Consider the following 21874-nt stretch of genomic DNA (forward strand, 5'->3'; position numbering starts at 1 on the left):
CTCCTGGCTTCTGCAGTCTGCAGTGTTTGCACTGTACCCCAGACGTCCGTCCGTCAGTCTCTCGGCCTCTTCCTCTGCTTATGAAGGGAAGGGGTCGTTGTGTCAAGAATGCACCCGCCTACCAGCCCCTCCCAAGACCCTTTTCATCCAGAACCAGAGCCCTCCCCTGAAATCTAACGTTTGCACCTTCTAAACGCAAAAACAAACGGAAGGAGGGGTTGGAAGCGGTGGAGATACACAATGCTGCAAACGAGTAATTTAACGTTCGACGAACGTGCATAATTTGATGTAATATTGGCATCATGCATCGTTTGAATTTATCAAAAAATCGCAAGTTCCATAATTTGGTATTAAAGGTCATTTAGCTTCGATATTTAAAAAAAGTGAGTTTTATTCATTGCAGATAAAGCAGGAGGGGGCTCATAACTTCTATCAGCATAAGTTTACTGATGGATAGCTTTCATGGATATGGCCGGGCTAGGGAGGTAGTCAGTGGCGGCTGGTGACATTTGAAAGTGGTAAGGCGTAAAAGTTTGTGGGGAGAGGCCGGTGGCGAGCGAGCGCCTGACAGCCATAAGGGGAGTTTGGAGTGGTTCTCCACCCCACGAGAACATTTTGAAAAAAGAACAGGCAAATGGTGCATTTTCAAGCATATTTCAGAAAGTAAGAAGGTTAATAAAGCAAATGTTGAATTCTAGTTATGACGTCAATAATGCTCACTAATATTACTGCAAATAATCTCTGTGACACACTCACATTTCTCATATGTGAGGTCCCGTTTTGATCTTAAAGAATCTTTTAATATGGATGTTGCATAAAGCTAACACAGCATTTCTCTGAAAAACGTCCATAATAGCCTCTCACACCACCTAAATTCAAAATAAATTGAAGGAAAATCGTATTTAAAACAGTTTGTTTAAAAATTATTCAATGTCAACAGGTCAAGAATCTCTGCAGAACAGTTCTGGCTCCATAAGGGGACACATGAAATTCCGAGGCCTTGGGGCAGAGCTGAGACCACTTTGCCCATGTCTTAAAACGTCTCTGACCAGGTCTGGTGTTTTTAGGTCTCGCTGAGCCCAGCGCATGCGCTGGCTCGGAGAGACATTTTGTAGTTGGGATTTTTAAAGTGCTGCCTGTGGCCTAAAGCTTGAGTGCACGTGAGCGTGCACGCGCGCAGCCGCCAATCACTGCTGCGCGCGCACCACTCACGTGCTTGCCACACAACGCTCCCATCCAAGCGATCGCGATCACTTTCGCTTTGATCGCGATCGCTATTACTTTTGTTTTCACGGCCGCGCGGCCATTACTTTTACGGCCGAATGCTTGTTTTCACTGACACCGAGCACTTCCCACATAGCATGGCACTCGAGTCACCGTTGTGTGACAGCTGCTTTGTTTTGGGCCACAGTGCCTCCATGCTGGTTCTTTTCTGCTACGTGACTTTCCCTAGTCTGCTCTGGGTAGTTAAACTATGCAGTATCGTTTTACTGACTGGAACTGAGCCGTAATCCTGTTGACATTAATATGTGTCATCGGATCTGTGCCGTGTGCATAATATGATTTTAATACATCGCTGGCACGCGATATCTGGCCGGCCGGACTTGGAGGGTTTGACACGGGGCTCAACGCATGTATTCTGGAATAAAGGGGGCATTGTTGACAACCTGAGCGCTCTTAAATAGCGGCCCGTGGTAGCATTTTACAACAATGTGGGTACGCGCCGCATTCCTAACAAAAACAAACGAGTGTAATGCAAAGTATTGCGCCACTATTCTGATTTGTTCAGTAGCGCCCACATACCCATACAAAGTACTATCTGGCCGCTTCAGTTCACATTCTTTTGTTAATAGTGGACCTGTGACCCGCAGTTTACACACAGGATTAACCCTGTAGTGTCCCCAGAGGGATGCCCAAGAGCCGCCAGGCAGAAGAACCGAGCGCACTTTTAGTTTCTGCCTGATGCAGCACTACTCCAGGATATGGGCGGAAGTTTCTCGACTTGCTTTAATGATTTCGGCGCTACGACGCCCTTCTACCGTTTACCGCTCTTTATAACAGAAGGGGAAATTACATTAAATGCAAACACTCCTTCTACGGTACCCCCAGACTCCTCTATAACTGAGCGAGTGCTGGCTTCATTCCGGCCTGTAATGCATGAAAGGGAATTCAGCGCGTGGGTTACATTAACATTTTGAAAGTGCAACATATTATTGATAATAATGCTATAAGTGAGTGTGTGTGTGTGGACATATATTAGTACAATAAGAAATATGCAAGGCTGTGTTTTTTTGCAAACCCCGCCTGCTCTAAAGCTAGAACGCAATCGAACTTGAAATTCAAAGGTTTGCGATGTGAAGCTAAAATTGACTTCGTTGCACGAACTATATCGGCTAACTTAGAGATTGGTTGCTTTAACATATAAAACGCACATTTCTGGTGTTTTATAAACATGAAATGTGCCTGGACGCACTAAGCAGGGACACTAAACAAAACTCTATAAAAACAAGCATTTGCAATGCAATAGGTTTAGACGAGTTAAAGCTATTGGCATTGTAAATGACAATGCCAATAGGCATTGTTATTTGCAATGTCAATAGCTCAAACTCGCGTAAATGCGAGACCTAATGCATTGCAAATGCTTGTTTTAAAGTTAGGTTTTGCATAGTGGTGCTAGTGCTTCTCAGGCACAATGTATTGCAGTGGGATGGAATGAGACCATCACATGTTGTCTTTATACCTAGAGTGCATAATGTGGCATTACCTATGGAAGCAAAGATGGTGCAAAACATTCTTGAATGCAGAGTGATATTGCTGCCCTGAGACAGGCTGGTTTATTTGAATAAAATAGGCCTCTATCTTCACATGGTGCATTTCTTTGAAATCAGCAGACATTCACACACATAACGTCCTTGGAAGCAAAGTGTCAGACAATGTAGTTTTTCATTATAAGCTGAAATAGCAGTATTTCTTACAATGTTATATTGTTTGCAGTAAAAGGTATATTGTTTAGTATCCCATACTGAACTGGACCAATATTAAGAACGTTTTTAAAACCTTTGGACTATATTGAGTCAGACGATGATAATAACTCCTTTAAAGTTATTCTTTTGTCTGGCAATTACAGCTAGAAGGGTTGGAATATCTGAGACACAAGTGTTGACTACTGAATAGATAGGTAACAATATGTACTACTACTGGTGGGAAAGTGCTATGACCTCAAATATTCTTGCTGACCTTTTACTGCTGCCACCTTTTACCTGTCATCCTCAGTCTGAAGAGACTGATGCTTGGAGCGGGAGTACACTCTTTCCTGAATTACTTCAGACATCGTCCTTACAAGAGTGTACCCAGTAACTTGACAGTAACTGGATCAATGTTGGCTTGTGCCAACTCACCAGCGTCCACCACCAGTGGTACTCTCTTGCTGCAACGCTCTTTGATCGTAACTGTGGGGCAGAGAGAGTGCATGCTTCTTGGCTGCAGTGGGTGGCAAGTGGAAGAAGTACATAGTGTGGCAGAAGGCATAGTCCACCAACAGCACAAGAGTAGGCCGATTGTCTATCGCATCTCTCAAACCCTCATCAGCAGTTTGTGATAGCACATCCCGAGCTGATCCAGAGGAGGTAGGGAGACAACATACCCCTTTTTACGTGTGTCTGGATGTTCCACATTCACAAGGCTCTACCCCCACTTTTTTTTTTTTTTTATTGAAATTTTGCAAAACGGCCAGTACAGCCAACAAACATAGTAGTCCACATCAGCATGATAACGTGATACAGGGAACTGTCAGTTTGTATAGAAAGACGACAGAGTGCAATGGCCAACATGTCTACATTTGAAGACATCAGTGGGTCAGGGAGTTACATGCAATGGCCCGGGGGTCCCACCATCCCACTTCACCACGCAGGGCATTCCAGACAGAGAAAAGGAAAATATGGGACTCGCGGCTGGGTGTCCCGGCTCGGCACGAATCATCAACATGTTCTGAGACATCCGGGCTTCAAGCTGCTCTCTCTACTCCCTAGCACTCCGCACTCACACATTCACAGCCTCGCTCGCCACTGCCCCCTCCTGATGTGTCCGGGTCCAGCTCACAAACGGTTCCCAGATGTCCCGGGGTCGGGATGCAACAGGCAGCAGCTCCCCAAATGTGGTTAGTTGCGTATGACCATACGTGACGTCAGCCAGCCAACCCTTTACTGTGGGTATCCCACTTCTCCCCCAGTGGACCGCCACCCGCCTCTTAGCAAACAACAAAAGCAACGCGTGCAACCGGCGCGCCTGCGGTGGAGTACGTTGAACATAACCCAAGAGCCCGACAAGGGGGGAAGGAGCATCGGAGCGACCCACAATCTGATTGATTAGGAGAAAAACCTGAGTCCAGTACCCCACCAGTTTTGGGCACGACCATGCTATGTGCAGAAAAGAGGCCAAGGCGGCTCCACAGCGCCAGCAGTCGTCGGTTTCCCTCAACCCCATCCTTTTTAGGCTGATGGGGGTTCTGTACACGCGATGAAGGTATTTGAAATGTATGAGACGTAGCCTGTAGTTCGGCGAGAGCTCTGTGAGCTGCCTACAGCAAAACTCCCACTGGTCTTCAGTTATCTCAGGCTGGAGTTCACCATTCCAACATTGCATGGATTTAGGCGACCCCACCAGATCCGTGTGCTGCATGTGGCGATAAATACGGGTCACCAATTTCCGGGGAGACGGGGAGCCCACCACAGCCTCCAAGGCCGTAAATACCGGCGGAGCATCAGGGAATTCTCCGGAGAGTGCCCGGCACGCCGCTTTCAGTTTGTGGTACAAAAACAGCTCAGAAAAGGGCACCGCGCCCCCATCCTCCAGCTCCGGAGGAGGCATGAACCGGCCCTCAGGAAACAAGTCCGCGAACGTGCGTAGACGCCGCCCGACATCGAGGCGGCCGGCTAGGCCATCCGCCACACATGGCAGTAACGGATTGTGCCTCAAAGGAAGCGACGGTGCATACAACAACGGCACTCCGGCCCTTTTGCGCAACTCCTCCCACACCCATTGCAGCATCCCCGCCGTGTCCACATCCGCTCCCGGGCGTCGTGCCTTGGCACAGACCGCCACGCTCAATGGCAGGGGCGCAACCGCGTCCCGCTCCACAGCAACGTGGGGTTGGTAGGGGGTAGGGTGGGCCCAAAAATGCACGAACTGAGCCTGCGCACAGAGGGCATACAGCTTCATGTCTGGAGCACCCAGGCCTCCCTGTCTCAGCGGCAGCACCAGGGTATCCCACGCCACCCTGGCCTGTCCGCCCGACCATACCAGCGCCACCAAATGTGACCGCAGAGTAGCAAAAAAATGCGAGGTCAACGGAATAGGTATATTGGCGAATAAGTAAAGAAATTTGGGTAGTACTACCATTTTTGTCAGTGCAATCCGCCCAACAAGCGACAGGGGCAGGGAGGACCAGGATTTTACTTTCTCACTCAACCACATCATAGCCCTGCCAAAGTTGAGGCTCCATATTGCCTGTAGATCTCGGCTAAGCCAGATCCCCAAGTATTTAACCTCTTCCGCCTCCCAGCGCAGGGGGTAGTCAGAGTGCACCTCAGCAGTACCGTCCGTAAGGGGAAAGATGACCGATTTGGACCAATTGATGGAAATGCCCGCAAGGCCCTCAAAGCGGACAAATTCCCGCAAGACAGGATCCAGATTATCGGCAGGATTGATAAGATAAAGAGTCACGTCGTCGGCGTAAAGTGAAATGAGTAGGCTTCTGGAGCTGAAGCCTATACCTCTCGCTGTGTGGTGCTGTCTGATCCGGGCTGCGAGCGGCTCCATAGCTATGGCAAACAGCAGCGGAGACAGAGGACAGCCCTGCCGAGTGCCGCGGAGGATAGGGAACGGCGCCGACACCAGCCCGTTGACTCTCACCCTTGCCCTTGGCATGGTGTAGAGCAGCCGGATTCTTTTGAGCAGTAGCGCACTGAACCCCATCCGCTCCAATATCCGGAAGAGGTAAGGCCATTCCAGAGTGTCAAAGGCCTTAGTGGCATCCAAAAAGACCACTGCAGCTCTGACATCAGGATGTAAGTAGTGCAACGCGGCAAAGACGGTGCGCAGATTATGGGAGGTCGCTCTCCCCGGTATAAATCCAGACTGGTCTGGGAGGGCGATCAGCGGCAACATGGGCTGCACCCTGTTCGCGAGCAGCTTGGCTAGGATTTTCATGTCAACATTAATCAATGATAAGGGCCGATAAGAATTAAGATCGTCCGCCTGCTTGTCCGGCTTCAACAGTGTGATTATCAGCGCCTCCCTCATGGTGGCCGGTAGTACCCCCTTCTCCAGGGCCTCCTCGTACACCGACAACAGCCTCGGCGCCAGCTCGTCGGCGTACGCCTTATAGAAAGCAGTTGTCAGGCCATCTGGCCCTGGCGCCTTGTCAGGCGGCAGGCTTCTAATAACTTGCGCCACGTCCGTGGCGTCGAAAGGAAGGTCCATGTATTCCCTGTGTCTATTGTTGAACCACACCAGTGCGATGGAGTCAAGGAAGGATGCGAGACCTTCAGGGCAGGCATCCTGGGTGTTAGTGTATAGTTGGGCGTAAAATTCCGAGAACGCCCCCAAAATATCTTTTTTATCGTGTAGGTGCCCTCCGTCCAAGGTACTCAGCTCGTGAATATAGGTCGCGGATCGAGGCGGTTTAAGCATATTGGCTAAGGACTTCCCGGGACGCCCTCCCTCGCCATACCGCCTAGCCTCCGCGTATTTCCCCAAGAACTTGACCTCCCTCATTGCCTCTTCATCATAGTTCAGCAATTTAGTTTTTAGCTGCCCCGCCACCGCAGCTCCACCATCAGCGAAGAAGGTGCTTTGAAGCTTTTTGATGTCAGCCTCCAGCGCCGCCAGAGTGCCTCGTATCGCTCGCAACACTCCTGCCTGCCGGGCAATACATTGGCCCCTAATAACGGCCTTAAAGGCCTCCCACAAGGTCGATTCCTCCGCCACTGAGCCTGCACTCTGCTCAAAGTAATCCGCGATATCAGTCCGTATCTCTTCCCTGAACGCGTCATCGAGCAGAGCGTGAGGCGGGAGTCTCCACGAAAACGCCGGAAAGGGGTCGCCCGGGAGTAGCAGACGCAGCATGCAGGGGGCATGGTCAGACAGCGAGCGGGGCATGTGCTCCACCTGTGTCGTCCACAGCGCGACGTCTCGCGACACCAGCCAGAAATCTAGGCGGGACCACGCTCCGCTATGTGCCGATATACAGGTGCCCTCCCGCTGGGCCGCATGTCTCCCCCGCCAGACATCAACCAGTGCCCCATCAGTCAAAATGTCTCCTAGTGCAGCACTTGCCAGCGGGTTTAACGTACGAGCCGCTCCCCTTCTATCCATCTTATCGTCTAGAATCGCATTGAAATCCCCTCCCCAGATAATCGTCTCACACCCAGTGGCCTTCACCTGTCCCCACAACTTATGATAGAAGCCCGGGGAGTCAACATTCGGTCCATACACCGCCACAAACACCACCGACACACCGCATACAATACCCTGGACCACCACAAACCTGCCCTCCGGATCACACCAAACCGGGCCCTCCCTCCAGTCCAAACCCCGACGTATGAGGATAGCCACCCCGCGTGCATAGTTGGAATATATGGCTGAATATACATGCCCCCAGGCTCTACCCCCACTTAGTAGCATTGGGTGAAAATTCAATTGGCCGGTAGGATGGCACCTTGAGAGTTTGCTAGGAGGTGACGAGAGAGAGCAAGACTGCTAGAGCTGCTCACTTGCTGACTATGGCAGGAGTACGTTTCCATTTACTCCTTTCCCTTATGTTTACATTTTGTTCCAGCTCTCAGAACCCTTTGATACATGTTTCCATGTTTTCACCTGGGGCCTCTGATGCATATTGTTTTTATAATTTCAAATGCTTTATTGATTTTGAAATAGAGAGAGAATCAGGAACAACCCATGAGTGTGTAACAATGTTAAGATAAGGACATGGTGTGCATACGCCAAAAGGTCGACATTGGAATAGCAAAAATACGTTGGCTGTGCAAAATTTAAACCTGAGAGATACTTCTAACAATCGTTCCTGAGAGAGAGAGGAAAGTTGAAGAAAGGAAAGAATAAAAAGAAAGAATGCTTATTGTTTTTAATGGGTAGAAGCACACTGTTGGTTTGTCAGTGGCAGCCCTCCCAGTGCATTATGGCGTACATAGTTCACAAAAGTATTTTAACCACATTTCCTATGTTTTTGCCATACTGTGTTTTTTTTTTTACAGAGGTGGACCTCATAATTTGGTGGAAGAAACTTAAGAACTGTGAACACAAATATTCGTGTGAACTGCATTTACCATAACTTACTCGGAGAACTGGTGCTAACAAGCGATTTGTGTCCTTCCTCTCATTAAAAATTATAACAAGCTGCTCCATGAGCTATTGTTTGTTGATGAGCCATTGGGCGACATCTTCGCTTGGGGAGGTACTATACCCGGTGACCTCAAAAGCAACATGGATTACTCTATTCCGACGAGTGGCGCTCAGCAGCAAACATATGTAAAGAGATGTCCAACACTGGTAATGCACATATTTAATGCTGATAACTTACGAACTGTGAGTACAAATATATTTGTGAACTGGATATCCATTATGCATTGAGCTGGCTGGTGTTTACTTGCCAGTTGTGTGCTCCTACCCATTCAAAGATGCAGATTGTTACCTGAGACTATTGACACATCTTATTACCTGGGACCTGTGAGGCATATTACTGCCCAATTTACACCTCTCCTGAGAATGAAATTGAGAGTGTACTGGAGGCATTGTGTGGGCCTAAGAGGAGGAAGCGTTGATCACGTTATCAGGCGACGCATTTTGAGACCCCACGCCTCGTGTGTCCCAGTCAGAGCTCTTTGGAGTACAGTACGCAAGTGCCAGCAGTGGGATCATGAAATGGAGCGCTGGGAGAAAGATGTCAATCTTGTGCATCTTCTTTGGTGCACAAGTGAACACCATGGTTTCCAGAATGAAGGAGTGATCAAGCCTTATTACACACCCTTTCCAAGATGGTGGTCAGTCAATAGGATATTATGTGAGGATCCCAAACTAAGATGAAGTAAGGTCTTTTTTATAAGATAGCAGATTTTAATAGGCCTTATCTAATGAAACAGTTCCAAGTGAAGGATGCATCTTCAACACATTTGTTTCCTTATTTGTCATTACGTTCTTCCTCCAAATATTTCCATTTATGGACCAGATTTTTCTATTTGCAACTGGAACTTCTACTGGATTCCTCTGCTGTAGTTTGTCCTGGCTGTTTTTACTTTCTTGTTCCTTTAGGAGGAGTTCACTGCTTGTCCTTCTCATCATTTTTAATTTTTATCTTCAATAAAGATCAGAAGAAGCAATTTTCCCCTTTATAGGTTTCCTCTAATTTGAGACCTTTTCAAGGAGACACTTGACACCTTTTATATATACCATTCTGTGCAGGGTGGCACGGTGACTACTGTGAGGAGTCACTCTTTCAAGAAGGGAGACGCAAGCATCCAGTCCAATAGATTTCAACCCAAACTGCCTCTTAAGTTTTGTAATATGATGAAGCCTTCTCAGGACCTAGCACACGAGATACAACAATTGCGCCTCGATAATTAAGTGCTAAAGGAGACTTTGGGAGCATGCCATTCAGATATCACAGTAATCTCTTCAAGTGTCCTGCATTTTTCTGTGTAACATATCAAGTTAAAAGAATTTTTGGATTCCCTTTCAGTGGATTTTGCTTTTTGCCCTGCACAGTTTAGTGAAGACCAAATCAAACTGAGTTGCCTGATTGGTTGTCTTACTGGATCTGGTTGCCCTCAGCCACTACTTCAGTAACAAATTCTTATGCTTGCTTGCAGTTGCATGATGCCATCGATTAGCTTTTAAGAAAATGCTTAGGCATCCTGATTTGGAATACTTCACAGAAGAAGCTCTGTGTGATATTCAAGAAGGGGGAATCGGTGGTTTGATAATGTAACTTGTTTTCTTCAATTGGCAGCTGGACAACCTGGGATGAAAGGTCACAGATGGCTCTTTTTCAATGTAGTTTGAAAGATGTAATCAACAGTTGATTCGCTCACAACCTCCTACTTTATTTTCTGAACTTATGTGATTTGGTGTTGTTAACTGAACATAGATTGCAAGAGAAACTGGAGGAAAGGAAGAAGTTTTGAAGAAGTTATTCTAACTTCCTTAAGGTTTCTGTGTCTGATCAATCAGAGGACACAGTGGACGCATTGTTCAAAGAAGAGCCTACACAGGTAGGAGCTGTGAAGGGTCCTTTGACTTATAGTGAAAAGAAGTGCCGGTGCAAAGCTGGGCTGTGTCTATATCTTGTGATGCTGGAGACACAAATCAGGCCTGGGCGAAACGCCTGGCCTGGGCTAAGGAGACTGACAAATTTCAGTCCTCTGCAGAGAAAAGTATAGAAGAACACTGGCTCGCTCATGTTGGGTCTCTCTATTAGGTCAGCCATGAATAACACTGATAGTCATTTATTTCTATTACTGAGTGTTACCAAGAGAGAAGAAGGAAATATTGTGAATACTTCTGTCTTGTTGGATAGTGGTGCCTGTGTTATGTTTATTGGGATTGGGCTACAAAAAATAGTAATATTCAAAAAATAGCCAAGAAGACTTTTGAAGTAATACGAACTGTTCATCACTCTCCATTTATCAAGTCCAACTATGGGAGTCCTCTTTTCTACTGCACGTCTCTTTTAGAGATTATACAGAAGTGTTATGTTTTGACATTGCCTCTCCTAATTTCACCATAATTTTTGGAAGTCAGTGGCTGAAGAGGCACAATATATATGTGTAAATTGTTCAGCTTGATCTATTTCTTTATCATTACAGTTTTCTCATGATCATTGCTATACTTCAGGAAGTTACTAGTCTCCGAGAGAAGAGATGAAGGACTCTGCAACAAATTTAATAGTGGCTAATCTTTCTTCTGTGCCACTCCAGTATCATCACTTTTTGCCAAACTTAAGGTTTGCACTCTTCCCCCTAGTAGGGAGTGGAACTGTGCTATATCATTGAACATTGAGCTGTTGATCTTTTTGGACAAATTTAATCCTTGACTGAGAACACTGAAGGCCGAATTACATGAGAATTTACAGAATTGGTTGATTATTCCATTTTAATCACCTACTGTGGTTCCCAAATTTTTTGCAACCAAGAAAAACTAGGATGTTTGACCTTTTATTGAGTATAGAGTCAGGGATTGATATCTCCTCCTTTTATGTCGGATATATTGTAGTCATTCCCTGGAGCACAAATCTACAAAGTTAGATTTACGAGATGCTTATAATTTGCTTCATAGATATGAAGGATGGATATTTTTCTTTGTAATATTACATTAAATCCTAGCATTGCATACATCCCTGTTTCTAAGAATGTTTTAGAAGATGCTCTATTCCATTGTTATCCTAGGTAATCTCTTACGTATTATCAACCTTTGATTATCTCTCAACGTGTGGTTGGAATTGTATGATTTGTTGTAGGCAATGTGGCTCAAGAAAAGAAAAATCTAATGGCGTTGGAAGAACGTATTCTCGAGGCTCCTCTAGTTTGACAAAATTAACTTTACTTTAGTCAACAACCTATTTTTGTTCTCACAAAAGAATTACAAATGGGTGTATGAAGAGGTGTCATGATTCGCCAATTTCTGCTATAGAGTTGTTAAGACTACTCTAGATTTAGTTCTGTAATGTTTTTGGTGACCAACAGTATATTCTTATATTTAGGGATATGTCCTTGCTCATTCAATTTGTGCTCAGCATAACTTTAATTGTGGCTATAGAACCTTTGCATACCATGTCTACAGATTTTATAATGGATCTTCAGCCCTCAGAAGGATATTGTGTGATAATGGTTACTATAGATACTTGCTTAAATATGGGACATTATTTTTTGATAATCAATTTTTATTGGTTTTTTGAACAATCAAATACAGCACATTACAGTAATGATAGGTTGCCACCACATTATGCCTTTGAATGTTATATACTTTGCAGTCCATGATCCCATGAGGGCACATACAATATATATAGTCAGTGGAATGGAACATATTTATTCTATCTGACACAACCATTTGCCCCAAACCTTGCGATGTTTAGCCGGGCATCCCCTGCCTTCGTACAAAGGTTTCTCTTGTGCCACACACCAGTCCACACCTCTGCACCACTTTGTTATACTAGGTGGGATAGGGTTTTTCCAGTTGGCAGCGATGTCTCTTTTAGCCACCACCATGGCCGTGTTGAGGAATAGCTTGTCAGCACTGGACCCATCCAGCCCGTCCATGATCCCCAGGAGTGTGTTCAGTGGGTTGTATGGGGCCGCCCAACCCAGGACATCTGTGAATTCCCTTTCTATAGACTCCCAATATTACGCTAGAAGGGGGTAGGTCTACACAATATGGAAGAAGCTTGACTGTTCCCTCTCGCAGCGAGTGCAGGATGCAGTCAGCTTCAGGCCAGCACTATGAAGGTGCTTTGGAGTTAAGTAGCCAGCATGCAAGTAGTACAGTTGGACTAGTTGAAGCCTGGCTGTGGGGATGTCTGTTTTGGGTTCCATCAGTGCGTCCCTCCAATCTTCTTCCTCAAGGGGTCCCACCCGGCTCTCCCATTGACTCCTGAGCCGGTCCAGTGTGGTTGGAGTGTTGTTAGTTAAGGAACAATAAATATGTGAGATTGCTTCCTTCCCAGGGATTTCCTATCATGGTTTTTGCCTCTGGAGGGCTATACACTGGCAATGTTGTGCTGTTTGGTATGTGTGTATGGAGGGCATGGCGTAGTTGCAAATATCTGTAGAATTGTGATGAGTGCAGGGAGTGTCGGGTCTGCAGATCATGGAAAGTGTGCATGTGGTCGCCGGCCCACACATCCCCCAACTGAGAAATACCAATGAGGTCCCACGCCCGGAACCCCTCCAATTTGCTAACCTCTCTGAACCAGGTGCCCTGCCAAAGCGGTGTGCATTGGGTCAATTTGTTCATCCACTGGGTATGGTGCAAGGAAGCACGGCAGGCAAGGAGAACTGCTTGTGTCACCACAGGCAGAGTTCTGGGTATAGGTCCCCTGTACAACATCGCCTGGATCCTAGGCAGGCCCGGGTCGCTCAGTTCGACTCTGTATGCCGGGTCAGACCAGCCCCCATTAAACTAGTCATGTAGTGTGAGTAGGCGAGTTTCCAGGTATCCGGCATTGGGCTAAGGCCATACAAGGTCTCCGCCCACCCCAAAGGAATTTAGTGGCTAGACTGTTTAGCTCTTTGAACCAGTTCCGTGGGAAAGATGGGCCATTTTTATTCTGTGTCCATCTCTATACAAGCTCTTACCGTCACCAGTTCTTCCTCTTGTTCCCCTTTGTTCCTGTGTCTCATAATACCTCATCATTGTCCAGCCTTCTCCTCCCTGGCGTAGTGAATTCTTCCCCGTTGCCCTTAAGTGCCCATTTCTCACATTAACTCATTCTTGCCACGCATTTTCTTCTCATTTTAAATGAATTCACAAACCTGCAGTTCTTCTTTTATTACTCAGCGTCCTTTTTTTCTCTTGTTCTTTTGTTCTTCTTTTTCCCTCTTGCAGCTTAAAGACTACTCTTAGCAAGTTGTTCCCTGAAGTCTGTCTTGCCAAGATTTCTTCCAAGTACAGTTTTGAAGCATTAACAGTGTTTCATGTTACGCTGCTTACAGTGGTTTTAATGGGTTTTTTAAGCGGTTGCCATGCAACCCTATGTTGTTCTGATGTACAACGCTTACACCCCTTGGTTGAGTAGTACTTCATAAGAATGTAAAATAATAGTAAATAATTAAATGATGTTACCTACAAAACGTTCTGGGTACACGTGTAATGAACTATGGACCAAGTGGCACAATTTTCTGTACTGTTATTTCCACCCTTATAGCCTTCAGGAAAGAGGTGAAGACATGCCTATTTCAGGAATTTCTTTGCTCTCGTTAAATCACTATCGACCACTTCCACTCATGAAAGTACTAGGCCTTACCAGCAAGACTCGAGGACGGCGCCCAATCACCCACCTTCTAGGTCATGTGCCATCTTAAGTGTTTGTCTAAACCAGAACTCTCTGACATTTCAGAGCTGCAGAGAGCCCAGACGGCGAAATATTCGTGCTATATAACAATATTAAATACATTATTTAAGGCAACAGCAGTCCCATGTTGTAAAGGGCCTCTTGGCTGGTGTGTGGCTTTATGGCACTCACTACACTTGCAGTGGCCTGCCTGACCTGGTACCAAAGTACGGGTGAGGCTGGGGGGGGTTTGTAGAAACATAAATAACATTGACTAGATAGCAGTGGCTCCAGCCACGTGTGCACAAAGGGTGCTCTGCAGTGAGGGGAAATATAGGGCAGGTACATTTCTTAAGTCCACAAATGTTTTAGGAGTAAGTACTATATCGAAATTATCAGCGACATCACCGGAAGTAACAACACAGGCATTGTCATTAGTGATGTTGGTAAAAAGTCACACGAAAAATATAAAGTAGATATAATAAAAAACAACAATATCCTTAAAATGATAATATGTGCAAGTATCCACAATAAATGTGGGAAATAGATTGCGCCGGCGGCCATAAATCTCCCAAGAGGTAGCACCACAAACAGTAACATGTAACAGTGTCTGCCAGCAAGAAAGAACATTAGTGGCCCTGGATAGTATATACATTTCAATTCATGCTCAAAATAGTATATGCATTAAAGGACCAGACAGCATATAAAGTGAAACAAGATTATAACCAAAACCTGCAGACGTTAATAGGCATTATTGGCCCCAGGCATTACTGTGCATCGATAGCTCCCGGCAGTGTGTGCATCCATGGCCCTAAACAGTATAGTCACTAATGGCCATAGACTGCATATCCATCAATGCCCCTGGTTGTATGTTTTTAAAAGCAATACACACGATATGCTCCCATAGCACTATACAGTAATATTAATCAGTGACCTCCATCCTTATTATGCATTGCTGTTCCTTGGTTGGATTATGCACCAATAGCCCAGACAAGGTATTCACCAATGGCCCAAGCTGGGGGTTTCACCATTGGCAAAGACGGTAAACTGCATTCATGGTCCTAGGAAATAATATGGCCATGGAGGATATGTGTATTAATGTCATCGGACAGTAACAGCCATCAATGGCACTAGACAGAAATTCATATCAAGGGCCCCAGGCTGTTATGTGCATCAGTGGTCTTCAGTGTTCCATGATACAACTATGCTAGAGCCAAAGACAGGACATTCATCAATGGCACCAGGCAGTAAAATACACTCAGATACTGATGAATATCAGAGGCGCGAGACAATATTACGCATCAGAGGTCCTTAGCCGTAAAGAGCAACAAGCAGACTTTGGAATGGCTGCACCCTGTGTTGTGTGAGAATTAACGTATGTGAAGAAGGGGAAATCCTCTTTTTCTCGATTCCATCTCCATGGTTACATACCTTACCAACCCGTAAGCAGGAGGAGGCCATCCCTTTCACGCCCCCTCCGAATTATGACTAGGAAAGGGTCACAGAGCCTTTTCACAAGTGCGAAACGTGCCTTTTGTACATCGTAAAACAGGGTTGCAAACCCTGTGAATTTGTCACTGATAGGGTTGGCGACCACAAAAGGGCTTTTGTTCATCATGTCCTGTGGTGGGTTCATCCCATTAGGTTCCTCCAGGAGTAGGAATGCTACAGGCTGGTGAATCTTTATTGTCACAAGCTTCCGCTTGCTGTTGCCAGCCTGCAGCATTTGCTATCCATCCCCTTTACCGATGACCTAGAACAGAAGTGACTTTGGTAGATGTTTGTTCTCCTTGCAGAAGTTCCTGCGTGTGGGATATTCCTTTTACGCACAGTTTTCTTGTTGGGTGATCTGGGGTCATATTACACAAAGTGTCCCAGGCGCAATGGTGTGTATGCCCAGATCCAGCACTCTTGGGACATTTTGGGATAATAGAAGGGCTACAGATGCTTGTGCGGCCCCTTCTGTAATACACTCGCACATATATAGCACGGGCACAATCTCATATGCAGTGTTTCCTCATTTACATGAGGGCGTGGCCCATGCAAATGATGAAACGCTTTGCGCCCTCGCTATACTATATATGCTGGCGCAGATGCAAAGGAGCCTTAAAGGGGCATACTCACTTGCACCACAAAGAGGTGGTGCATAGTCAGTGCGCTCCCCGAGGCGACCCTTGATATGGGGAAAGTTAATATCATGGACCACCCCAGACATCCCCCTGCAGTGGGGTGCAGTCAATTCCTGCAGCTACCAGAAGGGGGCCCTCTGTCCCCTTTTGAAGTTCAGGCCGGTTGCCACCTGTAGACTAAAAGGTGAACCGGATTCCCACCTTTCACTAATGCACTACTCCAGGGCAGGCGCCAGTTCCCGACCGTGCTTGAGGCAGCTCATTAACTGTAATAGGGCACACATTGCGACCAACGCATAATAGGAGCGCTGCTCTTTGTGTATGAAAATAATTACGTCATTTTCATGATAAAGTCAGAGGTGCTTTTAATTGAGTTCTTTGGTAACAGAGCACGTCTTAAAAAATAATAAATAAATAATGCTGCATTTAATGGGGCAGTGAATCAGGAGGTACTGAATTGTAATGATATGTGTTGGAGCTTGTCTCTCTACTTTAACAACTCCTTCAGCTTGTACAATTTGATGCTCTGCAATTACAGTTTGTTAAACTGTTGTAGTAAATACTTTCAAAAACGTACATCTTAAAAAGAAGTAAAACAGTGTGATTTAAAAGGAAGTGTGATCCTGTAGCCGAGCTGCCAGCTTTAGATACAGTAGCTAAGAGTCTGCAAGACGTGGATGTAATAGAAAAAATAGAAATAGATAATTAAATGATTAGATAAGGTAATAAATACATTGTGTCATGCTGGGTAAATTACCTAATCTCCCTGTGCTTCAGGTCACATATATACCACACCTGTGAGCACCTCGTAAATGGCCATTATAAAGCTCTAAAGAAATAATTGGATATTTACATTAGGCACCTGTGGATTTCTTTGCCGCGTGACGTGCTGGTTTTAGGTTGGGGACCAGTTTTTTGCCACGTGACGTGCTGTTTCTAGGTTAGGGACTCATTTTAGGCCACAAGATCTTTTGGTTCTAGGTTGAGGGGCAATAGCTGTTGATCTTAGACACCACTGTATGCATTTGAATCGTTATTCTATTCCTCCAGACTCCTCCGAAGGATGACTTTGAGGTCGCTGATGTTCAGCCAATCACACGAGAGAGTCGGGAGTCGAAGCAGTTCTTGTCATCCGTTCCTTCTTCACCGTCTTCTTCAAGAAAAATGAATGGCATTGGGAAGAGAGATCTGCCACCCTGGCGCTCCTCCGATAAGCATCCGACGGACACCATGCGTTACAACTATTTAGACAACTATGACCCCATCGAGCAAGCCAGACAAGCGTAAGCAAGTAGATTCTGAATGTCTCATATTCATCATCGACTGGTGTTTTTTTTTACCTTAACTCGACTAGTATAACATCACATAATGAGCACTTGTGATTGATGTAGCAATAATGATGTGCTTCCAAATGTACATACTCAAAACTACTTTCTTACTTAATATGCTACAAATCTAAAGATAGATTATTTACTGTGTGCACTATGTGGGACAAGATAGCTCCAGTCATATGGAATTTGGGTGTAACAAATCAATAAGGAGTAACATGAAATCTACGGGTATTTTGTGCTGGTTGGTAAAAAGCCTATTATTCTTTCACCTTAGTTATGCCAGACAGATAACCTTTATTATCCTTAAATGTGATACAGTTGATAATGGCACATGTTTAGTATGAAACCTGTTCCCAGTCGTCTGCTCCACTCAGCAACAAACCATTGTCGCATTCACTCCTTTTTAGGTCGAAGCCTACCCTAAGGACATCTTGGGGACTTCAGAAAGCTGACCTTGGAATGCATTCTGCCTGTTGCTTACCATTGGCTTTTTGAACTGTAGCTAACATTTTCTGGCTTTCTATTTGCTGGCGTTATTTGTGTTAGGCTGTCCAGCTTGAGTTTGTCCCTTCTGTTGCCCAAACCTTGTTTACTGTATTCTTCCACAAACTCGCTTTCTCTAAACAGGTCTTTGAATTTTGGTCTTATCTTGTCACAACTGCTGTGCATTCAAAGATAGAGGTAAAATGTCTCTCTTTCGAGGGTGCTTGGTGTTTACTTTTCTTTCTCTGATTTTAAAGTGAAAGAAATTATGTGACAATGCAAAGTATCCATGTAGGAGGAGATGGTGTGAGATGCTTTTTTTCTATCACACAAAAAAAGAACTGTGCTGATGTTTCAGTGTATATCAGAAATGGTACGAATGAAGCACATTTTTTTGTAATTCTGAAGTGAGGTGGAAACAAATATTTGAATACGATCAAAACACATCATAGGTGATGCCATTTCTCCCCATTATCGATTGTGTGCAGTAAAAATTTTTTGCTGCAAAAGTGATGGTCATTTCAATTGAAAATATGTTGTCTGTATTGGCTGTGTGCCACTACACCATGCATACGCCACACTACGCCACTCCACTCCACTCTATGCCACGCCGATCCATTCTACGCCACTGTACAACATGCCACTCCACGACACGCTACGAAATGCCATGCGACTCCACACCACTCCAAGTAATGCCACTCACTCCATGACACAGCATGCCACTCCACTGTATGCCCCCCACTCCACATCATTTATCCCACTCCAATCTATCCCAATCCACTGTACCCCAATCTACACCACCCAAATCCACTTTGCTACTATTTACCTCAATCTACTCCCATCCAATCTACCCCACTGCACTCCACCCTATCTACCCCACCAGTCTACCCCACTTCAGTCTACCCCAATCTAACCCACTCCACCCGACCCCATCCCACCCACTGCAATCTACCCCACCCCACTCCAATCCAACCCACTCCACTCCAGTCTACTAATTCCAATCCCCCCTCTTCAATGTACTCCACTGCAATCTCACCCAATCCATTCCAGCCCTACTTTAATTCACCCAGTCTACCCCACTCCACTCTTCCACAATCTATCTCACTCCACTCCAACCACAACTCCACTCCAGTCTATCCAACTTCACTCCATCCCACCCACTCCAATCTACCTCTCTCCACTCTACCCCTGTCAAGAATTCCTGTCATGCGAGGGGAGGAAAACGGTAACCAGCGTAAACGGACTACATCTCCCAGGATGCTTAGCGGTTGAGAGGTTATGTAAACAGGAGAGCTGTTACATAACTCAAGGAAAACACGCCCTTATGTAAACAGGAGAGCTGTTACATAACTCAAGGGAAAACACGCCCTTATGTAAACAGGAGAGCTGTTACATAACTCAAGGGAAAACACGCCCTTATGTAAACAGGAGAGCTGTTACATAACTCAAGGAAAACACGCCCTATAAAGGGAGGAACCGGGAGGTACAACGCTGTCGGATATTGTGTTTACACCGACGTACCTGCTTCGTGAAGGGCAGTGTTCCGGAGAGGTGCTCCAGTAAGGCAAGAACGGAGGTAGGTCGAGTCGTTACTCCCTGGGCCGTGTCTTGCCCCATCGTCACCTGTGAAGGACCCGGAAGCTCTACCGGTCAACCATTGAGCTTCGCTTTTTGACTCGGCTGAGTCAAAGCGCAGTGGCGCTTTTGCTGGTTGGAGTCGTAACTCCCAGCCCGACCAGAGATACAGGGACTGCCAGCTGTAACGCACACCAGGAGGTGTTTGCCGCGTTACAGACTCGGAAGTCCACAGGATCGATCGAGCGGCTGCTCTCGGTTCAGTCTTCTTGCTTTTGATTGGGGTATCGGTGACGCATCACCAGGAGGTGACTCCGCGTCCCGGTGCAGTCTGAGGAAGAGGTTGAGCGGCTGCTCCCTTCAGGTAGAGACCCCGGCTGGGTGTTTCCCTGACTCCTCGATTCTCCCCAACACTCTTCGTGCCCCTCACAGCCTACCGATTGGCATTGTCGGCCATTTCATTTCTGCCCTCTGTTGGCATACGCCGGGATCGGCGTATATGCAGAGGACGGTTAGGACCATCCGTGCTGTGGGCTGGTAACGTACTTAGCCTGGAGGATTCCAGTGACTATAACTTTTGTTTATTCGTTGTATTGTTTTTGCCTTCATTAAAATAACTAACCCTTCACAAGTGGTTGCGTCCTCATTATCGTGTCTGTTAAACGATCCTGAGAAGTTCAGGGCGTTACAAAATATCCGACCGTAATAACACTAACTGTCTCCCGGTCGATAACAGACATGGCAACACTTGATGATGTGCTGGCTGCTTTAGCGACCGTGCAAGTTGAAGTGGCTGCCTCTAGGCAAGAAACAGCCGATGTAAAAGCCAGACTGGATGCTATCCAATTGGACCCGCTCACGCCCAGCACCTCCCTCACGAACCAGACCCCTGCGGTAGTAGTGGAAATGCCGGTAGCCATCCCCTTGGCAACACCAGAGAGGTACAGTGGGGATCCTAACACAGTGCAGGTATTCCTCACACAAGTGGCGCTACATTTATCGTGCAAACCAAAGGCGTTCCCCACGAGTCAGGCTCGTGTGGCTTTCCTTATTTCCTATTTGGCTGGAAACGCGGCACAATGGGCCGTACCTCTGGTGAGCAGGGACGACCCCATCTTATGTGATTGGGGTGCTTTTCGCGAGGAATTCCTGAAGGTATTCGACAGAAGGGCTGACTCGTACACGGCGGACCGTGAACTGCTTGAGTTGAGACAGGGATCCAACGACCTGGTGCAGTATCTCAACGCGTTCCGAAGGCTGGTTGCGGAAACCAAGTGGCCTGTTGCTAAACAGACGACGCTCTTCCATCACGGGCTGTGCGATGAGCTCAAGGACGCCGTGGCTCATATTGACCCTCAACCCAAGACATGTGAGGGCCTTATCAACCTGGTATTACGGCTGGAACATAGGCTAAGTGAAAGAAAGGGGGATCATGGGAGAAAAGGAAAATCCCTTCCATCCTATGTGACGGTGGGAAGTCCTGAAACTTCCACCACATCCAAGGGAGAACCCATGGACATCGGCGCAATACGAGCGAGCCTCACAGCCACGGAGAAAGAGTCACGCCGTAAACAAGGATTGTGCCTATATTGTGGCAAAAAAGGCCACTACGTACGTGAATGCCCTGCCAAACCGAAGACGTCACGTTATCGGGCCAACCGGTCGGTAACAGCCGTGGTGGACGTACCGGCGGAAAACTAGAGGACTCCCAGACCAAAGAAGGGGCATCTCGGAGTCACTCATCCATCCCTTCACTTTCCAACTCGGTCACTAAGGGACAACGACACCTGTTTCTCACGGTGCACGTGGGAGTGCATGACCAGTGGATACCCGTTGTGGCCATGGTGGATTCAGGGGCCACTGGCATGTTTATGGACCACAACGAGGCATGCAGGCTAGGGCTAGTGCTTCTTCCCAAAGCTGTACCCAAAGACGTCTATGCTGTAGACGGAAGGCGATTGGTGACGGGGCCCATCGGGCAGCACACGGGGGTCCTTCCGATGAGATATGGGAGGGACCATTTGGAACAAATCGATTTTAACATCATCCGAGCGCCCCAATATGGCGTCATATTGGGATTGCCGTGGCTACAGAAACACAACCCCTCTGTGGATTGGCCAACACATCGCATCGAAATGACGTCACCGTATTGCATCCTGCATTGTGGAATAAGAACGGAATCCCTTGACGCAGATGAGAGCGGGAGTCAGACGGTGGCTACAGCGGCAGAAAAAGATGTGGCTCTCCCCCAGGCTTATCACAGTTTTGAGGATGTATTTGATGAGGTGAAGGCGGAAGTG

At 46.5% G+C, this 21874-nt stretch overlaps 1 protein-coding gene across 6 annotated transcripts in view; it reads left to right on the plus strand.

The window, feature by feature from the left end:
• FBXO16 (F-box protein 16) overlaps positions 1–21874 on the plus strand; it is a 355765-nt gene that overhangs the window by 175785 nt on the left and 158106 nt on the right. For all 6 annotated transcript variants that reach the window (XM_085613061.1, XM_085613060.1, XM_085613063.1 and 3 more), the window contains one exon: positions 17236–17468. In XM_085613061.1, coding sequence (XP_085469187.1) covers positions 17236–17468 — 233 coding nt within the window. The remainder of the gene's footprint in view (positions 1–17235; positions 17469–21874) is intronic.

The sequence above is a fragment of the Triturus cristatus genome, chromosome 6, assembly GCF_964204655.1.
Source record: "Triturus cristatus chromosome 6, aTriCri1.1, whole genome shotgun sequence".
Lineage (NCBI taxonomy): Eukaryota > Metazoa > Chordata > Amphibia > Caudata > Salamandridae > Triturus > Triturus cristatus.